Source organism: Gorilla gorilla, chromosome 1, assembly GCF_029281585.2.
Source record: "Gorilla gorilla gorilla isolate KB3781 chromosome 1, NHGRI_mGorGor1-v2.1_pri, whole genome shotgun sequence".
NCBI classification, from domain to species: domain Eukaryota; kingdom Metazoa; phylum Chordata; class Mammalia; order Primates; family Hominidae; genus Gorilla; species Gorilla gorilla.
The window spans coordinates 17569503-17590155 of record NC_073224.2 but is presented as its reverse complement, the minus strand read 5'-3'; the positions used below and the strand labels follow the sequence as shown (position 1 = coordinate 17590155).

Below are 20653 nucleotides of genomic sequence, written 5' to 3'. Positions count from 1 at the left end.
GTAGTTAGTGTTTTCTAAACTTTGAGGCTGGTGACCAACAACTTGGGTCACTTGTCCTACTGAAAGTGGTAGATCTTGTGTTCTCAGATAAATTCCTCTAAAATTCTAAAACAACCCTTTAAAGAAATAAATACAATAGGGAAGTAACCAAGTCAACAAGTGGGACAAACTCAGATTGTACGTACAGGAGTAGTTAGATGGATCAGGAAAGAGGTGCTTCACAAATGGCACCACAAAATATTAAAAATTCACAGGTTTTTTTTAAAGCACCTCTAATGTGCCTCTCCAAAAACATAAAAAGATGTCAGAAAATAAGGAAACATCATCTGCTGTGTCACAGTAAAAATTACAAATCATTTAGGTTTCTAATTTTAGCATCAGATTCTTTAAATACTATTATTGATCTGCTAAGAATCAATGTTCTTGAATTCATCCACTCTTATACAAGCCACAAGTAATGTTTTCAACAAAACCATTACAGATTCCCAAATTGTGATGTTCTCATTTTCACTTAAATGCTGGACTGTAAAAGAATAAATTACAATCTCCAGTTTAAATGGTCTTTATAATCTTTTTCTAGGAAGACTGAATAATTACTTTCCTAGAAATCTAAATTAAGAGCTTCCTGAAAACTTAATGAGTTGCGGGAAATAGAAACATGACATTTATTACTAGCCTGAACAATACCAAATTATCTCTCCTCCTCATTCTCCCTAAAGGCAAAGCCTGATTAAGAACCACCATGGTTTGGTTCTCCAGCAACTTTTATTGGCCAAAGGATGCAGAAGGATATATGGTGTCTGTGGTTTAATTAACAGGATCGCTTATAAAACAACTTTACATTTATCTTATTTTTAAAATTCTTGCTTTTGAATAAGCTGATGTGTTAGAATAGACATGCTCCTATCCCATGCAAAAAGCTGTTCAAAAATGAGCAGCTTGCAAATCTATCATAAATGAGACAGTGAATAAAACATTCTTACAGTGAGGTCTAAGAAGTAGTTCAGTCTGAGAATTTGCTTCAGATACTTTTTGAAATAAAATATTCAAGGCATAAAAAAAGCAAAACTCAAAATATCTAAAACAGATACATACTGATATTTTTATCCCAGTCATTTCCCAGAGTTTTTATGTGTCTCTGTGCTCTGCTGATTAAAATAAACAACAAAAGCAGTAGGCATCTTCTAACTAAAAGTTAATTTACTAGTCTTCAACTAAAAAGTCACAGTGGAAGAACATATATAAGGTGAAGAAAGCTTTTTAACCTTTCAGATTTAAATAATACTGCATTTCAACTTTAAAGAAAGGTTCCACCATATATTTTTTGCACTGACATTTTAAAATACAAGAACAAGTCTTTGTAATACAATATATACTTCAATATACCCAATATACCTTATATGAATTAAAAACATGTCAACTGAATAACTGTAGTAAGGCATTTAAGTATTCAGCAGAAGTCAAAGAAATTTCTTAATGAGTGGTGTCCATTTAATATTAACTGGTTTTAGTAGGTTTCCTTAAAATGAACAGGAAACAAAAGATGTGAAAAACAGGCAGTGATGCCATTATACTGAATTCCAGAAAAAGCACAGTACAATGTGTTTTCTAGCAGGGAGACCAGCAAACTGGAAGTGGATGAGCGGCCCCAGCTTACATGGTCTATTGTATTTGATCAACTGCTGAGAGAAGTATTAGTAGCCCAGTAGGTTTGGGTAAAGGTACCAGAATCCTTTGTGCTAGTCTCACAGCCAAAAACAGAGCAAGTACTCCAGATATACTTCCTGAACTGACCTGGATGAAGAGGCTTTAAAATCAACAGAGCTGGACAGTATAAAGTTCACAGAAAAACTCCATTTTTCATTTTATTTTGGTATATTAGTGAATGTCTACTGATCTAGTATTTCAAGTGTGGATCACGTAAACACCATGTAGAATGTAGTAAACGGAATTAAATAAGAAAACACACTGGCTATCAATGCCAGAGTCTTTGAATATCAGGTCATAAATATAACCAATTGTGCAATATAACCAACATGATGAGAAAAGCACACCTCACAATTGACAATTTTAGTTCATATGATTAAAAAAAATAAAATCTGAAACTGCATTGAGTGCCACATTCTATCATATCATACATCAGATTCCATGCTGTGGAGCCGCACTGGGCTACAGGACATACAGTACATATAGCATGTTTTAAACCGAAAGTGAAAGGAAAAATATGAAACAAAATTTTTACATACACATCTAACGGTGTTGTCCATTTAATTCGATTTATATGATTTGCTGTGCCACTTTGACTGGCTTGCAGAACACCCCAAATTCTCTTTTCCCCATAAAGATCTACTTCCATACAGAGTAGAAAAGGATGGTGGTTAAAAAAAACTTCAGATTCTTCAGGTTCCAACGATTGTGTCCCAAATGCCACTGTATGAACACCTAAAAAATATTAAGAACAATTTCAAAATCTGTATAACTATAAATGCAAAAGTAAATACAGCTTAAAGCCTAAAAGAGAATTCATGATTATCTTGTCTTTTAATACTTGCCTGTGCCTACTACATGATGTCGACTATAAATAAAACGTCCACTGTGGTAAATGGGAAAAAAGAAGAAGCTTTAAAAAGTTAAAGGGAGACATTTGTCAATTTTATAAATAGGCCTCCTGTTTTAGCAAAAGGCACATTCATTTAGACCTCAATCAATCCAGGAAGGGCTCCTCACTGACATAAGGAATCAGGATATCTCACCCTTCCCGTCAACCACCACCTGCCCTTCCTTTCTTTCTGAACAAGAGCATGAGAATTTCCTATAGAGTGTAAATTCTTTCAGTTAGAACATCCAACTTTAACTTATGGGTTCTTCTCCTCTTTTTTTTTTTCTGAGACAGTTCTCACTTTATCGCCCAGGCTGGAGTGCAGTGGTATGATCTTGGCTTACTGCAACCTCTGCCTCCCAGGCTCAAGCAATTCTCCTAAGTTTCATGAGTAGCTGGGACTACAGGTGCACGCCACCACGCCTGGCTAATTTTTTGTATTTTGTAGAGATGGTGTTTCACCATGATGCCTAGGCTGGTCTTGAACTCCTGAACTAAAGCAACTGGCCCACCTCAGCCTCCCAAAGTGCTGGAATTAGAGCCACTGCACCCGGCTGCGATCCTCTCTTTTTCATACTGCAGCTTCCCAAAGCTTTAACAGGCCTCTGCACTTGAGCTTGCCAGGAACTCAGGGCAGGGAGGTGTCCAAACCCACCTGTGTGCTCTCCCATGGCTCCTAACAACCACACTCCTGAGCGTTCGGGGCCTGTGCACGCCGCGGTGACCTCAGCTGTCTCAAGGCAGCATCTCCGTACTGAATACCTGAGCCCATTCTTTCTGGGTCCAGCTCACCTAAGGACCAAGCAAGTCTTCTTTTAAAAAAGGCTTTTATGTTTCTTTGATTCCAAAAATAGATTAAAAAAAAAAAAAGCAAAGTACAGAACACTGTGTATATATCCCACCATTCTGAATAAAGGGAAAAAACTATATATATGTTTGCTTGCACCGGCACAAAACATCTCTAGCAGGATACATAAGGAACGGCTGATTCGGAGGAGTTCTAGATGGCTGAGGACAGGAGGGGGTGGTAACAGGGGGACTTTTCATTGCATACTCTTTTATACTTCTTGAATTTCAAATTATGTGAATATATTATTTATATAAAATAATTTAAAATTAAATTACAAAGATATAATTTTTCACTTATTAGATGGGCCAAAAGTCCAAGTATGATGATACTACACGCTGTGGACATGGCTTTAGTGAAATAAGCCCATCACTAGGAGAAAATGTGACAGCCTCTACACCAAGATCCCAAATGCTTATGTTCTCTGACCCAGCAATTCCACTTCTGGGCATTTGTCTGACACACAGACTCATGCACATGTAAAAAAAAAAAATATATATATATATATATATATAATTATTTACTGTAACATTACTTATAATAGCAAAATACTGGCAACAACCCAAATGTCCAAAGTAGACTGGCTCATGAATTATGGTAACACATAGGTTGAGCGGTCCTTATCCAAATATAGGTTGAGCGGTCCTTATCCAAAATACCTGAAACCAGAAGTAATTTGGATTTTTTCAGATTTTGAAATATTTCCATTATACTTACCAGTTCAGCATCCCTAATCTGAAAATCTGAAATTTGAAGCGCTCCAATGAGCATTTCCTTTCAGTGGCAATGTTGGCAATTAAAAAGTTTCAGATTTTGGAACATTTTGGATTAGGGATACTCAACCCATATTACACATTACGCACACACATTATGTATGACATTATGTTATATATATGTACCTTATGTATTATATGTATATATGGAAACTATATGCTGATTTGTAATGATTTGTAGGTTATACAATAGTAAGTAAAAAAGCAAGGCATGGTAGTCTATCATATGATACATTTTATATAAAAAAAGGGAAGAAAACAATGGTTTCTGAATGTATTACCCATTAAAAAAATAAAAAGTACTGCTGAAGAATCCTAATTTATACTCTTATATTTTTTTTACCTAGAGGTACTTATGATTTTGATGATCTCAGAAAAAAACACATCTTGGAAGACTGCATATGAGTTGTTCTATCTGATGCATTCAGGAATACAGTATTATTAAAATAGCAAGGTCATGTAAATACAACCTCATGCTGAGCTTAATAATACTCAACAGTAAGCCAACTGTAAGGATTTATGTAACAGAGTCTTGGTTTTTGTACCAAGCTTAGTAATTTTTTTTTTCTTTCTGATAAAAAAAAAATACAAAAAGATGACATGTCCACTTCTGTTGAAACCCAGCCCTTCTACCTGGGCCCGACTCTCCTCCCTCCTACTTCACCTAGCACCCTCCTTCTTCCCTGCCCTCTCCTTGCCCATTCTTCTCTCCTTCCCCCTCAGCATTTAAACATGCTGGAATTTCTCCCATCACCCACAACCCCGGCTTTAAATTAACCCTTTGCACCCTACAGTGCCAGCCTGTGCTTCCTCAGGAGAGGAGTGGACACTCTGCTTGCTCACCTCCTACTTCTTCCTAACAGACGGCCAGCCATCTTCTACCTTCATAATTCTGCTGAAATTGTTCTTGATCAAAATGATCACTGACTTTCTATTCCCCATCCCAAAGTGTGTTTTTCAGCTCAGTCTTGGCTTATGAGGCTTCCCTCTGTTACTATTACATTACATAATGAACACTCCTTTGATTTGCTTATAATTAGGGCTTAAGTGACACCCACATTCCCTTGATTTTCTTCACACATTTCCGACCATTTCCTTTTTCATCTTTTTTGTAGATTCCTCTTCCTCTGCTCATCCTCCAACTCCAGGGTTCTGTTGATCACTGCTCTCCTTAAACACTGTTCTCTGGACGATCACATTGCTTCCACAGTTTTAGCTGTTCCTATATATTGATGGTTCCCAAACTTATACTGCCAGCCAGGAACTCTTCCCCAAGCTTACTAGATAACTCCACGTTCATGTCTCAGCGTTACTGCAAAGGCCGCACATTTGCAGCAGAGCCATCTTTACTCCCTCACACTCCCTGCTTCTCCTCTGACTCCACCCCATCTCTGTCTAGAGACACCAGTGTGACAGCTGCGAGTCATCCTTGGTTCCTCCTCCCCTGCTGGCCCTTCCTCCTCACCTTGTCCCACCTAAGAATCAGTTGTCCTGTCCCACTATCGGGCATATGAGTCATAAGGTGCTACTGCCTAAATATATCTTAGATCCATCTCTCTCTCCATCTCTGCTTCCATATCCTTGTTAAAGCATTAATCAGTCATCTCTTACTAGGATTACTCAAAAATGCCTTATAATTGGTATCCTGGCCTCCAGGCCTGTCCTCCCTTCAGTTTGTTTTCAACATAACCTCCTACATACATGACTTATCTCAAGTCACAACCCAATCACATCACCCACCTGCTGACAACCCACCACCTACAGCAGTGGTTCTCAATCTTGGATGAACATTAGAACAGCATGAGTGAACATTTAAAAACACTGGTGCCTCGACCATACTTCAGCCCAATTAGTTCAGCGTCTCCAGAGGCAGAGCCTGGGATTAGAACTTTTAATGCATCTCAGTGACTCTAGGGCTCATCCAGGGTTGACAATTGGTAATCTACAAGATAAAGTTCTAGATCCTTGATGAGGACTGGCTGGCTCCTGCCTTTCTTCAACCTTTTCTCCTGCTATTCCCTCTTCCTCACTCCCTTTGCTGGCTCACTCTTCCTTATATTCTGAAAGACTGAGCTCATCTAAGACCTCCCCTGAAAGCCCTCCCTGACACCTCCTCCATCCTCTGGCTGGGGCAGGTCCCCTTCTTCATGTTACCCTGAGCCTGTGCATCTCTCAACTACTACATCAGCCTTGTGATATTATAATTATCCTCTGACTGTCTCCCATGAAAGACAGTTTCTTGGGGGGCAAGGGGTGTAATTTATTCATTTTTGTATCCCAGCATCTGACAAATAGGCACTCAGATGTTTGAATGAATCAATTAAAAGGTGATGCCCATATATAGTTACTTTAGCAAATGACAACTACACAGTATTTCGTCAGCTGCCTACATTAGGATTATTTTAAATTATTTTAATAAGCAACAAATACAAAAATGAGGCACTTTATAATTAAGGCATGCTCAGTAAGCTTCAGAAATAAAATTACTCTGGACTCCATAGCTCCATGATGCCCGATCTGCAACAATCAACACTATACCATGTACCTATAACTCCCTTACACATGACCACTGGCCCAACAGAATTAGCGTGCTCTTGACAGAGTGGACAAAGGCCTATTCTTCCTCCGTTTAGTGAAGGACCAAAGAAAGACTATGGTTCTAAATGCAAACACTCCCTGAAACCTTGGCTACCTTTCCACAGCTGAGCTGGTGTGCCCATCCACTTTCATCACCATGGAAACCATCCTGATAAGGACGGGGCTTTCATCCTGATAAGAACAGGACCTTTGAACCCATATGTGATGCTTTTAGGTTGGCAGGTAGAGAGAGAACATTCTTTACTAAATCACCCTGAAACTATTAATTAAAAGGTGATCTACTGAGCTACAGTGTAAAATATGCAGAAGAAAAGTTGGTTAATGGAAAGGCTTTTACCTGATTCGATTTTGTTAAGTATTTTTCTTGCACACTGTACAAAAGCCTCTTCTACATTCTCCCCTGTTAGCGCACTTGTTTCCAAAAACATCAGCTCTAAAATGGACATCAAACAAAATAAAGTCATATTTAGAAGATGATCATAATTTTCACTTACAAAAGCCTGTGTAGCATTCTCTTAGAAAAGCAGACAAAATATAATTTATGACCTAAAACCATATATTTCTGTAAATATAAAATCAATATATGTCATTATGTGTTTTTTAAATGTTAAAAGAATTTTAGCCTTTTCTGAAAAGTAACTGCTATCTTGTGCTAGCACTTAACCTGGTGAAGGGGCTGAGCAAGCAACCAGGCTTCCCCAGCCAAATGACAGCCCATCAGGAAGGAGCTGGCTTGCCAAAATGGCCCTGCCATTGATTTCAGGGAAAGTTGCAATGTCCTTCTTCAAACAATCTGAGTGTCACCACAAATACGACCTACAAGTGTTTACACTTTTTAGGGGACTATATTGCAATCTGTCATACAGCCCATGAAGAGACAGTATAGGAATTAATACTCTTTCTACCCACCAGAGTGGCTGTTCATCTCAGCAGAAAGGCCTGTTCTGCTTGCTCTCTCAGCAAACCATGGCCTCTCTAGCCTCTTGTATCCTCACTTGTAAAAATGAGTTTAGATGACATCTAAATTCCTTTTCATCTTTGTTAACATTCTAAACTTCTGATTTCTAAACAGCTTTTTAAAAACTGTCATGATGGCATATGGATTTCTCTCATTTATTTTCTTAGCAAGAAACTAGTCAAGTTACAATATAATTTGGAATCTTAGAGTCCAAATACTGATATTAGGATATTCTAGTTTTTGGTTCTAAAAATTAAAGTTATTTAAAATGTCTGAATTTTTAAAAAATCATTCTCTTATCCATTAATTAAGCAACCATTAATTTTATGTGGCATTTTCATGTATTCTATATGGAAATTCAAAAAAGTTTCAAAGTTGCCTATAACCAAATGACTTAAAATGAAGCCAATAAGCCAAGTATTTCTTCTTCCACTTCCCTTTCTATTTGGGCTAATATTTCACCAAATTTCCTTCAAAATACATTAAAAAATAATGACATCATTTGGTTACAGTCTTTAAATATTATTAATTTCACTTTAGCCCAAGATCTCTAATATTGAAAGACCCTAGACTGAAAAGTCATTACAAAATGTTACTACATTTGCTTTTATCATTATAGTAACTTCTGCAGGCAGAATGCAATATACTAAAAATATGCTAAATAGGTCTAATTTATAGAAAAAACAATTGGAAATTCCACATTTCCTAAATCTAGTTTAATCTTGAAATTCCAATATATGTTTTAAATTCAAAGAAATGCTATTATCCTCAAATATGCGATTTGAAAAATAGTAAGAAGTAAAAGGTCACTTGCCATTTTCTTGAGCAAATCTGGAGGCTTCTAAGAAGGTAACTTCACGATCTGCATCCAGGTCCTTCTTGTTTCCACAAAGGATGATCACAATGTTCTGGCTCGCTAGCATTCGGGCATCTGTTAACCAATTAGTAAGCGCATTGTAGGTTTCTCGGCTGCGTAATATAAGATTGTGAAAATAATACATGTATTTTATAAAACTAGCAACTCTTTCCAGTCATTCTCACTACTCATACCGCTTTTCAACATTTCAGGGTAATGGCACCAACACCTTTAAGATAACTCAGACAACGTGAATGCACCAAGTATATACCATACCCACAGAGTTTGTTCCATTTTGTTTCTGGTAAAATGAGACAGCAAGTGAGATATTTTGTTATTTTTCGTTTGCCCAGTCATGGGACAAAAGGAAAGAGATGTTCCTTCATTCATTTGACAAATACCTATTGGAGCTCTTAGCATGTGCAAGGCACTAGACTCTGGTAGGCAAGATTTCATAGCTAATTGCTGCCACTTAATGCATCCTTGCAATGTGCCGGCACTTTGTTTTACAGGACTTTATCACATTGATTCTTTATAAGGATTCCATGACACAGACTGCCATTATTCCCCTTTTCTCTGAGAAATCCAAGGCCCAGAGAGATGAATTACTTGCCCTAGGTCACACAGCAGCCAGTGGCAAAGTCAGGACTTGACCAGCTCTGTCTGACTCCAGGACCAACTCTCAGACTTACTATTTTTGGCCCTCATGTGTCTAAGGATTGAGTTCTTCTCACGGCACTTTGCTAGCTTGATTGATGACTTCACACTTTAGCAGGCTGAGCCTTTCACTGCCTGGGCAAGTGCAGGAAGGGCTGGGCCAGAAACTGCCTTCCTCCTCTCAGAACGCCTGGCTCCCGGGACACAGATTGGAAGAGGGAAGCGGCTGAGTGACATCCTCTCACTGGACAGGTTCCTACCCAGAAAGGGCCCCCAGATGATGCCATTTAGATGACACATTTCTAAGACAGTGCTACTGAGATCAGCACTGCTGAATGTGATTTCCTCATGGATAGGAATGTTCTGTAATCTGTTCTGATATGGTAGTCACCAGCCACATGTAGCTACTGAGGACCTGAAATGTGGCCAGTGCAATCGAGGAACAGAACTTTTTATTTCAGTTAAATTGCCATATGTCACAAACAGCTACTATCTAAGTGCTTCACATTAACTAATTTAAACCTCCCAATAACCTCCTGAGGATCATGTGATTATTACTATCTCTATCTTACAGACAAGGAAACTAAGGCCCAGGCAGCTGAAGCACCTGGCCTGAGAGGGTCAATCAGCTAGTGACTGCAACTGGGATTTGAACCCAGCAATCTCAGCCCAGAGTCTGTGTCCTCACCCTCTCTCAACTCACTTCTAATAACTTTCCATACACAAAGCTTTGTGAACCTTAAGGAAAGTGTCCAAGCATCATGTCAAGAAATGTAATGTAATAGCATGGATTGCTTTATCCACCTAAAACCTTACAAACACATTTCTCTGCAGGGGAAAGCAGTGGTAGGGGCTCGTTCAAAGACCTCAGAGACCCCAGATGGAAGGGCTAAGGGGCTTCCTGGATGCCAGCCACACCACCGTCCCTGGACACACAAAGCACACACTGCACGGAGGGCACCTGGCCAAGACCAGCCTTTGGGCTGCAGGGCACTGAGCACCCTCCTTCACCAGGGGGAGCTGGCATTACCTGGTGATATCATAGACGAGGAGAGCCCCGGCCGCGCCTCGGTAATAACTTCTCGTCACGGACCTGGAAGAATTATACTGGTTTTACTTTCAACCAGTTGAGACCCTTTACTGTATCCCACCTTCCCATGAAAAAACACCCATGCTTGCTTTGTAAACCACAACACAGGGACAGACACTGGTTTAAAAGAGAAATGATTCAAAGATATTTGAACATACATGTGAGGGGTTATTCTGCCGGAAATCCCATCACTGTGGCAAGTAGGAGATTCCTTCACAGCGGATGCAGCTCTCTGATGGATGTCTCCTTTGAGAACTCCTAGCAGGGTGAGCTGTCTGCGGAAGCCAGCACCGCCCCCTAGATGGACACTAAGGGGCTCAGCAATCCACTCACTTCTCTGCGGGCTCCTCATCTACCCCACTCCCTGGCACAACTTTCTCCATCTCTTCCAGTTCTCGCCACCTCTTGGGGCGGTGGAATCCATAGTCACCACAGGAATCCATAGTCACCACAGCCCTACATGCACCTGCGTCCCTGCCCTATTACTACGGGAAAACTGAGTGTCCCAGTATGTCATACCCACTCTCACATTCAAGAAGGCATCTTTCGGTCATACATGTTTTCCCCTACATTGTCAATCTCACCCTCTTTGTGAGATTTTTCCCATTAGGGGCCAGACACCTATAATCCCAGCACTTTAGGAGGCCCAGGAGGGAGGACTGCTTGAGGCCAGGAGTTTGAGACCAGCCTGGGTAAGAGAGAGAGACCCTGTCTCTACAAAAAATTAGCCAGGTATGGCAGTACACACCTGTAATCCCAGCTACTCAGGAGGCTGAGACAGAAGGACTGTTTGAGCCCAGGAGTTTGAGGTGACGGTGAGCTATGATCATGCCACTGCACTCCAGCCCGGGCAACAGAAAGAAAAAAAAAAAAAAAAAGCCAGGAGTTCAGGATTTTTCCTATTAGCAAAATAAAAATAAATTGGCTCTGGTACCGCCCATCTTAAAACACAAAACAGAAATATGCTGCACAATCTTTTCAGTTACTGTCCCACTGTCTGCTCTTCTCCACATCCAACTTTCTTTTTTGAGACAGAGTTTCGCTCGTTACCCAGGCTAGAGTGCAATGGCGCGATCTCAGCTCTCTGTAACCTCTGCCTCCCAGGTTCAAGCAATTCTCCTGCCTCAGCCTCCTGAGTAGCTGCACCCGCCACCACACCTGGCTAATTTTTGTATTTTTAGTACAGACAGGGTTTCGCCATGTTAGCCAGGCTGGTCTCGAACTCTTAACCTCAGATGATCCACCTGCCTCGGCCTCCCAAAGTGCTGGGATTACAGGCGTGAGCCACCACGCCTGGCCCCACATCCAACTTTCTGAAAGAGCTGTCTTTACCTGCAGCTTCCTCTTCTTCACCGCCAACCTAGTGTCCATCTCTGCTACTCCCCAAAAGCCTGTCAAGGTCCCCACCCTCTCTGCAACCGAAGCTGGCGCGGGCATTTCTGTCCTCACTCACTCGCGCAGCCTCTGCGCCCTGCACTCTGCTAGTCTTCCTCCCGCTCACCAGCCACTTTTCTGGCTCTGGTCATTCTTCTGAATCTGCCCTGCTGGGATTGCGATTCCCCAGAGCTGGGTCCTGGGCTCTCTTAACATTTGACTCAAATTTTGTCTCCAGCTCAGATCCAAGTGCTGCCTCCGTATCTCCATGAGACTGCCTGATAAACATGTCAAACTTAACATCTGCACAGCAGAACTCTTTTTGGTCCCACCCTCCAGGCCCGTCCTGGCCTAGGAAGAGGCATCACCACGCACCCTGTTTCTAAAGCAAATCAGCTCCACATTCATCCTCAATTCCTGTGCACCTCCACATTCACTCCGCCAGCCTAGTGCAGTCTCCTACACTACACAAATCCTGTGTCTGCCCACGCTGCTGTCCCTGCTGCCATGTGTGGCCCACAGTCCATTCTTCAGAGCAGCCCAACTCATCAAGGCCCACGACAGGACATCCCTGTCACTGTACCTGTCCCTTTGGCCCCATTCTCTTCCCTGCTCCCAGCCCCTGCCACTCCCGTCTGGGCTCGTCACACCGCTGGCTTTCCTTGTCCCTTGGGTCTCATTAACACTATCTCCTCAGCAACGTTCCCCAAGCACCCCCATCCAGTGGACCCCCTCTATCTCAGCGCGCTGTCTCCTGGGTGGCACCATCCCACTTGGTGGGACGCTCTGTCTCTGTGTTGGCTGCCTGCCTCCCCTCCACGGGGCAGGGCTCTGCTGTCTCACTCATCAGAGGATCCCAGTGCCTAGCACGGGGCCTGGACCGCTGCTAGCTAGACATTCCCAGAACTTAACTGTGGCCTAATTAAATTAAAAAAAATACATTTGGTCTTCGTCCCAGGTTCCTGGCACAGAGACCCAAACCCCTGTGGTTTCCTTAGTGATAAAGGTGTCTTTTGTAAGCCAAGGAGATAACTGTGGGAAGAGTGGCAGGCTACAGAGCCTTGGGATCGGGGCTGTGGCCGTGGGAACCCTCACCGTGTGAGGAGAGTGCTGGAACTTATAGCCTCACCTCAGCCCTCTGGGGAGGAAAGAGGAGCTGGAGATTGAGTCAATCATCAATGGATAATGTTTTAATCAATCGTGCCTTTGTAATAAAACCTCCACAAAAAAACCAAAAGGATGGGGGTCAGAGAGCTCCTGGGCTGGTGGTGGCATGGAGGTGCTGGGAGGTGGCCCATCCCCATACTTCGTCTCCTAAGCATCTCCTCCACCGGGCTGTGCCTGAATTGACACCTATCTAACAAACCAGTAAATGCCAGGAAAAATGTTTTTCCTGAGTTGTGTGAATCATTCTAACAAATTCTCCAACCTGATGGGGATGTGAGGGATGGAGGGTGTGGGAACTGCCAGATCTGTATTTGGCCAAGAAGTGCAGGAAGCCTGGGCACTCCAGTTGTGACTGGTGTCTGAAGCGGGGGTGGCAGTCTAGGAGACTAAGCCCTTAGCCTGGAGGGTCCCCTTTAACTCTGGGTAGTGTCAAAAGTGAATTGAAGTGTTGGACACCCAGCTGGTGTCAGAGAATCCGACTGGCTGGTGTGAAGAAAAACCCCCATAGACTTCATGTCAGAAAAAAAAAGACACCAGAGAAATGAACTATCCTTGGAGAACAAAGAAACCCGTGCAGCTTGCAACAAACAAACAAACAACATTACTAATTATTACTTTGCTACTTGGAAAAGAAGAGCTACTTTTAAATGTACTTTTTAGCTCTTAGTCAGGAAGCTTCAAGGTCTTCATGTAGCTTGAAGCTTTTCCTCTCTGCCTTGAGACTGTTATCAAGAGAGGCACACGCTTTAAGGACTGGTGGCAGGTAGAGGTGCAGAGGGGACTGTTTGCTCTTCACCCCACAGCCTCCTAGGGCAGGGGGAAAGGCCTCGCTTGTTCACATCTATTAAGAGGCAGCGCCTTTCTATTCTTGCTCAGCAGGCACCTAGCTTCTAGAGGAAGAGGGAACTACAAGTTCTCTTGAAGATAAGCTGTATCACATCTACTTCTTAAAATTTTACTTTCAAATTTATTTTACAACACTGTCTTGACAAATGGTTTCTTATACAAATTACTCCAGTATACAAATTTACACATTTAAGAGTACTACTTTGAGGTGTTAAATTTTTTTTCTTTTATTTATTTATTTATTATTATACTTTAAGTTTTAGGGTACCTGTGCACAATGTGCAGGTTAGTTACATATGTATGTATACATGTGCCATGCTGGTGTGCTGCACCCACTAACTCGTCATCTAGCATTAGGTATATCTCCCAATGCTATCCCTCCCCCCTCCCCCCACCCCACAACAGTCCCCAGAGTGTGATGTTCCCCTTCCTGTGTCCATGTGTTCTCATTGTTCAATTCCCACCTATGAGTGAGAATATGCAGTGTTTGGTTTTTTGTTCTTGCGATAGTTTACTGAGAATGATGATTTCCAATTTCATCCATGTCCCTACAAAGGACATGAACTCATCATTTTTTATGGCTGCATAGTATTCCATGGTGTATATGTGCCACATTTTCTTACAAAAGTAATTTAACCAATATAATACATGTGGATAGTTTTAAAGTGAAATGTCACGAAAAGTCTCTAAATTAAACACAGCCATCTCCTGCCTTACTCCTCTCTGGGAGCCCTACTCTCCGCAAGCGAGGTGCGTTCTCTCTTTCTGGTAACTGGGTTTCCTTTAATTAAGTCATTAAAAGAGCACATACTGCGCCCCTGTGTGCTAGACACTATCCCGGGCACAGGGGAAACAAACAGAAAACTCAAAAACCCTTACACTCATGGATCTTAGAGTTTCTTTCTTCTCATTTCTACAAAAGGTTTAGGAAACTGAATTTCAGAGCTGTTTCTTCCCCGCTCTGACAGAGTCGTGAGCTCTTACAGAGCTCCTCACTTGTTCTCCTGGTCCTCCTGGAAGGGCAGTGCCATCACCTACTGACTGCTGTCTTAGTCTTCCCTCACTGTCCCTCTAGACCTGTGCCATTCTGAGCTGGATCTTCCTGCTGGCTTCATTTTCCTCTTTCTGGGTTCATGCCCTTGTCCTGGTGAAGTATATCCTCCTAAACTTTCTAAGAAAGTACATTTCTAAGAAGTCTCTAAGAAAGATAATCTTGGCTTCCTCCTCATTCTTGCACATCTGTTGGTATTCAGCCTTTACTTGCACACTTACAGTTTGGCTAAGTTTAGAATTTTAGGTTGAAGAATTATTTCACCCTGAGTTTTGAAGGCAATGCTTCCATTTCTTTTAGCTTCCAATGTTGCTGTGGAAGGGTCCAAAGCAATTCCATTTTTCACACTTTATATGTGGCTGCTTTTTCCCTCTTGGAACCTTTCTGGTCTTCTTTACTTCATCTGTGGTGTTCTGAAATTTCACATGACACGCTCTGGTCTGGACTTTTTCCTTACTATGTTTGATTTTAGGTGGGCCAATTAATCTGGAATCTCATTCCTTCAGTGAAACATTTTCTTCTATTATTCTCTCTGCTCTTCTCTCTTCTGGAACTCCTAATAGTCATTGCATCTTCTGGATTAATTCTGGAGGATTCTTTATGTCATCTCTCCCATTTTTCACCATGAGTTTATTTAACATATTATTCTGATTGCTCTTTTTAAGTATGACTTTGTTTCTATTACATACTTCAATGCAATCTCTGCTCTTCTTCCTAACGATACTGTGGTTTTAGTGTGTTTTTCTTATTCCCTCAAAGTTCCAGCTTCTTTACTTTGAGCTCTCTCTTTTGCTATAGAAACTTTCTTCAAAATTCTGCCTGATCATTAAGAGCAAGGAATGAAAAAGTCTAAAAGAAGCTCTTTATGTGTGGGTGGAGCAGGTGGGCTTGGAGGGTTTCACTTTCAGATGACTGGATAGAGACTGGGCTGTTTGACCGGGAAAGCAAAATGTCAGTACCTTCAAGCCTTTCCTTTCTGACTATTCATTTTTCTGCAGAGAAGGCTCCTTTCTCCTATGTGGGACATACACACCTGGCTGCCAGCGACCAGGGAAGAGGTACGGGAGGTGGGTTGGGGGCCAGAGGCTTTCATTTTCACTTAATTTCCCTCTTTTCAGGCCTGACCCCATGCCCTCAGGTGGGCCTTATGACCTTGAGTCTAGACTCCATTTCAACGTAAAAGACTGAACCTCTTATTTCCTGTGTAAACAAGAACCTCTGTAACCTCTACCTCCTGTAGAACCTGATGCTTCCAAATCCTGACCTTTTCTGGGACTCCGGAGGAAGAAATGGCTTCCCCCATTACAGCACTTAAAGTGGAGCTCCTTCTGCTGTCAGAGCACCATCTACTTCCTATCTTTAAGATTTTTTTGGAAATCTCTCAATCATAATTGTGCACTCACTCAATCTTGGCCTTTTTGAGTTAATTCAATTTCAGTTACTTAATAGATATTTCAGTGGGGTTCTGAGAGGGAAGACATAAATGTCTAATTGAATCCACCATGTTTAATCAATGCTTCCAGAAAAATGATGGTGATTAAAGGTGGTTATGGTATTTTTGAAGCAATTATTGAACTTCAATTACTTAATTAATTTTTGAGATGGAGTTTTGCTCTTGTTGCCCAGGCTGGAGTACAATGGAGTGATCTCAGCTCACTGCAACCTCCACCTCCCGGGTTCAAGCGATTTTCCTGCCTCAGCCTCCAGAGTAGCTGGGATTACAGGCACCTGCCACCACGCCCGGCTAATTTTTTTATTTTTAGTAGAGAAGGGGTTACACCACGTTGGCCAGGCTGGTCTTGAACTCCTGACCTCAGGTGAGGAGGTCTGCCTCGGCCTCCCAAAGTGCTGGGATTACAGGCATGAGCCATTGTGCCCAGCCAAACTTCAATTATTTAATATACGACATGTACTCAACTTCAAGTGAAATGTTTACAAATGGGGTGGATTTTATTTCACTGAATTATAAAACTATGAATATCAGTTCTGACTTCGTGCATCTGTGTAAAAACCACAACTAAAATATTAATCTATTTTCTTGCTTTAGTAGTTACAGAATACTAAACATGTAACCTCATTTGCAGTGACTGAAGTCATTCTGAGCCTCAGTTATGACCCTATTGTAATTAAAGTGTGGAGAGAATATTTTGTGGAGTGTGTATCAAACATCAGAACATGCTCTAGTTAATGTAAAACAAAACAAACCCTCACAAGAGGTTTTAAGAAGTTCTTCTTTAAAAAAGGAACACAGAAAAACAAGCTTGTGCTTTGATTTGAATCTAGAAACATACTGTACAACACACAGTGCCACATCCTCCTGAGAATGGGTCAGCCTCCGAATTATAATGCAGTTGCGCGGAGATCCTCCTGTATTCTTTAGTAATCCGTGCTGCAGAGAGCTAACCTGAATTTTAGCTGTCTTGTCAATCAAAGTTTCCAAAAATGAAGTTTCTGAGATTAGGACAAGGAAGGGGTGTGTTGGGGAGGGAGTGAGACCTTATATATTGAGAGAATATCATCAATTATTTTAAATCAAATTTTCAAATATTTTTATTAAGTTAGAGAAAAGCTACCTGAATCGTTCTTGTCCTGCTGTATCCCATATTTGTAACTTTACATATTTACCACCAACATTTATTATCTTTGAACCAAATTCCACTCCTATTGTATGATTTGAGTCATCTTTGACTAAAAAAGAAAAACAAGAACAGCATATTTAATTTTAGAACATTAACAGGCTTATAGATTTAAACAAGTGACACTAAAACCAAGAGTTACATCAATGGGGAATGGACATTACTCTAGCCAGTCATTTCTCCAACATTCCACTGAGAAGATGCATTTAGTTTTAAAGATAATACACACAGCCCCTATTCTCAAAAAGACATGAAAATTTTTCTCAAAACCCCCAAACAAATCATACATTTAAAAACCTATGCCTGAAGGTAGCCCTGCCATATCTGAACCACATCCAACTGTGCACTGTTAAGATGCTCACAGATGGTGACTGCTGACATACCAGCGTACCATTCTGAAGGGCATAACGCCCAGTGACAGGTGTGGAACTCAGGAAGTAATGAGGTGGAGACAGTTTCAACTACTGTATTTGAATGGTTAAATATTCTAAAGAAATAACAGTGAGTGGAAGGAAAAGCAGAGGAAAAGGGAAAAGGAGGAAAAAAATTGAACCAAAGAAAAAACACCCTCCAACAAACCCCAAAACAAAGCACCCTCTGAAAAACCCCAAAATAAAACACCCTCCAACAAACCCCAAAACAATACACCCTCCAACAAACCCCAAAACAAAACCCTATGCAAGCTACAGGTGTTTGAGATTTCATTAATCGTAGTGTTCTATGGAAATGATTTGGGATGAATCTGTTGGAGAAATTAGTACTATTTGAGGGGGCAGGAGACAGGCAAAATAAGTATTTTGCTAAACCCAGCGGGAATACACTGCCTATGAAAGAACATTTCTGTGATGATAAACAGATAAGCTAAAATTGAACATCGCAGCTATACAGTCCATTGGCTACTTTATATTTTGTAACTGCAGAACAAAATTTAATTGTTTCAGAGATCAGGGATGCCACTGGCAACTGGATTTATTATTTACAGGGCAGAGGGTAGATAAATGGTTACAGTGACTATGCTAGTCTGTTTCATGCCCAGACAGTATAGAACTAGTATGGAAATTCCATTAGGAGTAAACTACCAGGAAAAATGCAGGGTAAAATCCTTAAAAAAATAGTAACTAAAGGCCAGGGGCATCCTGGTTACAAAGAGAGACCTTCCGGTTCATTACTGTTGTGAGGAGTTGCGGAGAGGACCATGCAGGGGAGTTCTCTGAGGAGGACAGAATGATTACATAAGCTGGGTACTTGGCCCAGCACTCTCTGGGTATTCTTTTCTAAGACTGTACCACACAAAGTCTTGGCAACTTGTAAATAAACTATCCAGTGAATGAATACTTGTTAAATTCAGTAAGGACCAGTTCTGTGACTAAGCCACACTGGGTCCATGTCACTAAACAAACAGGCTCCAACAAGCTCTTGGGTGATGAAAATGGAAGTAGCAAAGTAAATTTCTAGGATTTTATTATTCTTCAAAGCTTTCTGCCAAAACACCCCAAACCGGTTCTTTCTCCTTTTTACCCACCACCTACCATGCCTCACATATACTTTCTTAAGATAAACTTACTTAAATAAGACACTCTGTTTTTGAGCCTTCACCCACCTGCCACAAACTAGACAGGTCTTTCTCCATGATTCTTTCCATTATTAAAAAGCATTTTTTGTTTTAAGGGCCTTTCAAACCTACAGTCTTCTACAGCCTTCCAAGGTCTCACATAGTTTGAAATTAAAAATTCAACCTCCTTTACCAAAACAGTGAAGGTCGATGGTAAAAGATGGGCTGTGTGGTCAAGAGGTCCGTTTCCGGCCTATAAAACAGAATTGATGATAGCAACTGCCTTAACTACAATACAAGCCCACTATGAGGACCAAATGTTGTTATTTTATCCAAAATGTATGCCTAGAGCTTCTCTGGCTGCTCTGTCAGGAAATAGGATTCCTGCCACAGAACCCCTCTGCTATCTTCAACATCACTATATGATCTCTCGGCATCTGCAAAATGTACAGTAGAAGTAACCATATATTGACCATTGTTAAATAGAAATGCTAACTTAATAAAAAATCACATCACCCAAAGTTTAATAACATAACCCTTCAAAATACTTTCAAACTATTACTTTTTTCCTCTGAAAAAAGTTTAAGTTTTACTGTAAACAAATCTGAGTGAGAGGGCTCTCAGAAGACATGCACGGAAGAATGACTAATTTCATGACACTTACATTTTTTTTCAATAAACTGATGAAGTAAGCAAGATTTGCCAGTTCCTGCATTTCCAATAACCAAGAACTTAAACAAAAAATCTGAAAGATAAAAAGAGACTGTGAAAATAACTTCAAAATGGTGCTGTGAATTTCTTCTTAGATCATGATCATCAAATTTAGTATCTTAGTTGTTAATATAACAGGAAAAAGAGGTAACTGAGTATCTTGTGAAATGACAATACACATGTTGACTTACCTTTTCACATTTAAGGATTTTAGATATTTGGCTGACATGTTAATTCAGTGGTTTTCCAAACTGTGCTCTTTGAATAATTACTTTGCAAGGTGAAAGTTTGAAAACTACTCTTGGAATGAATAAAACTTGTCCCTTTGCTAGCCACTATTCAAAGAAATATGCATATTCAGTTGTCAGCAAACTTAGTTTAGAAATTTCAAGTGTTTTCTGTACAAAAGAATAAACCTGGTAGACTTTGAAGAGTCTACCTCTTTCTTCTTCTTAAAAAGCAGGGGAAAAGGGAAAAGGAAAAAAATAAGTTTTGTCTGCACTTGCAGATTTACGTGGTCTTGCTTCTTTTCCCTCATCTGTAATTTGTAACGGCATAAGCCAAGTTTAGGTCAGCACTTCAAGTGTGAAATTTGTCTGATTCAATGACAAACTGAATAACTTCTTCTTTACACACAGTAATATATTTAATTTGGGATATTATTTTTTATAAAATGGAAATAAAGGATTTCCAAATGGAAATTTTTAATTAGCATGATGTAGTATCAGTAACTTCATATTACCCATGTTAATTCACTTTGTTTTTTCTGTTACCAAAGAACTGTAATTCTGCATAGCTTAGGAGCTTAGGAGCTTGGGAGTACCAGAACACCAACTCCCTCCTCCCCGTTTGACTCAGCTGCTAAGTCCACTCCTTACCCTTGCTCCTGACCCACCACTGCTAATCCCCACTGCTGCCTGACTCCTTCTGTGGCCTCA

General features: G+C 40.8%; 1 protein-coding gene across 4 annotated transcripts in view; it reads right to left on the bottom strand.

Moving 5' to 3' along the window:
- Positions 1-746: 746 nt before the first annotated feature.
- The window catches only part of RAB4A (RAB4A, member RAS oncogene family), a 34722-nt gene continuing 14815 nt past the window's right edge, over positions 747-20653 (bottom strand). Inside the window, exons 2-9 of one of the 4 annotated variants that reach the window (XR_008677721.2) lie at positions 19669-19749; positions 17390-17504; positions 10319-10381; positions 8590-8744; positions 7155-7250; positions 3255-3391; positions 2553-2593; positions 747-2442 (exon numbers count right to left, since the gene is read on the bottom strand). Coding sequence is in view for 3 of the 4 variants with exons in the window: in XM_019031641.4 (XP_018887186.1) it covers positions 3276-3391; positions 7155-7250; positions 8590-8744; positions 10319-10381; positions 17390-17504; positions 19669-19749 (626 nt within the window). In the remaining variant the exon portion in view is untranslated. Of the gene's footprint in view, positions 2443-2552; positions 2594-3254; positions 3392-7154; positions 7251-8589; positions 8745-10318; positions 10382-17389; positions 17505-19668; positions 19750-20653 lie in introns of those variants that run through there. The other 3 variants (XM_019031641.4, XM_004028556.5, XM_063707618.1) reach the window with 3 other exon arrangements.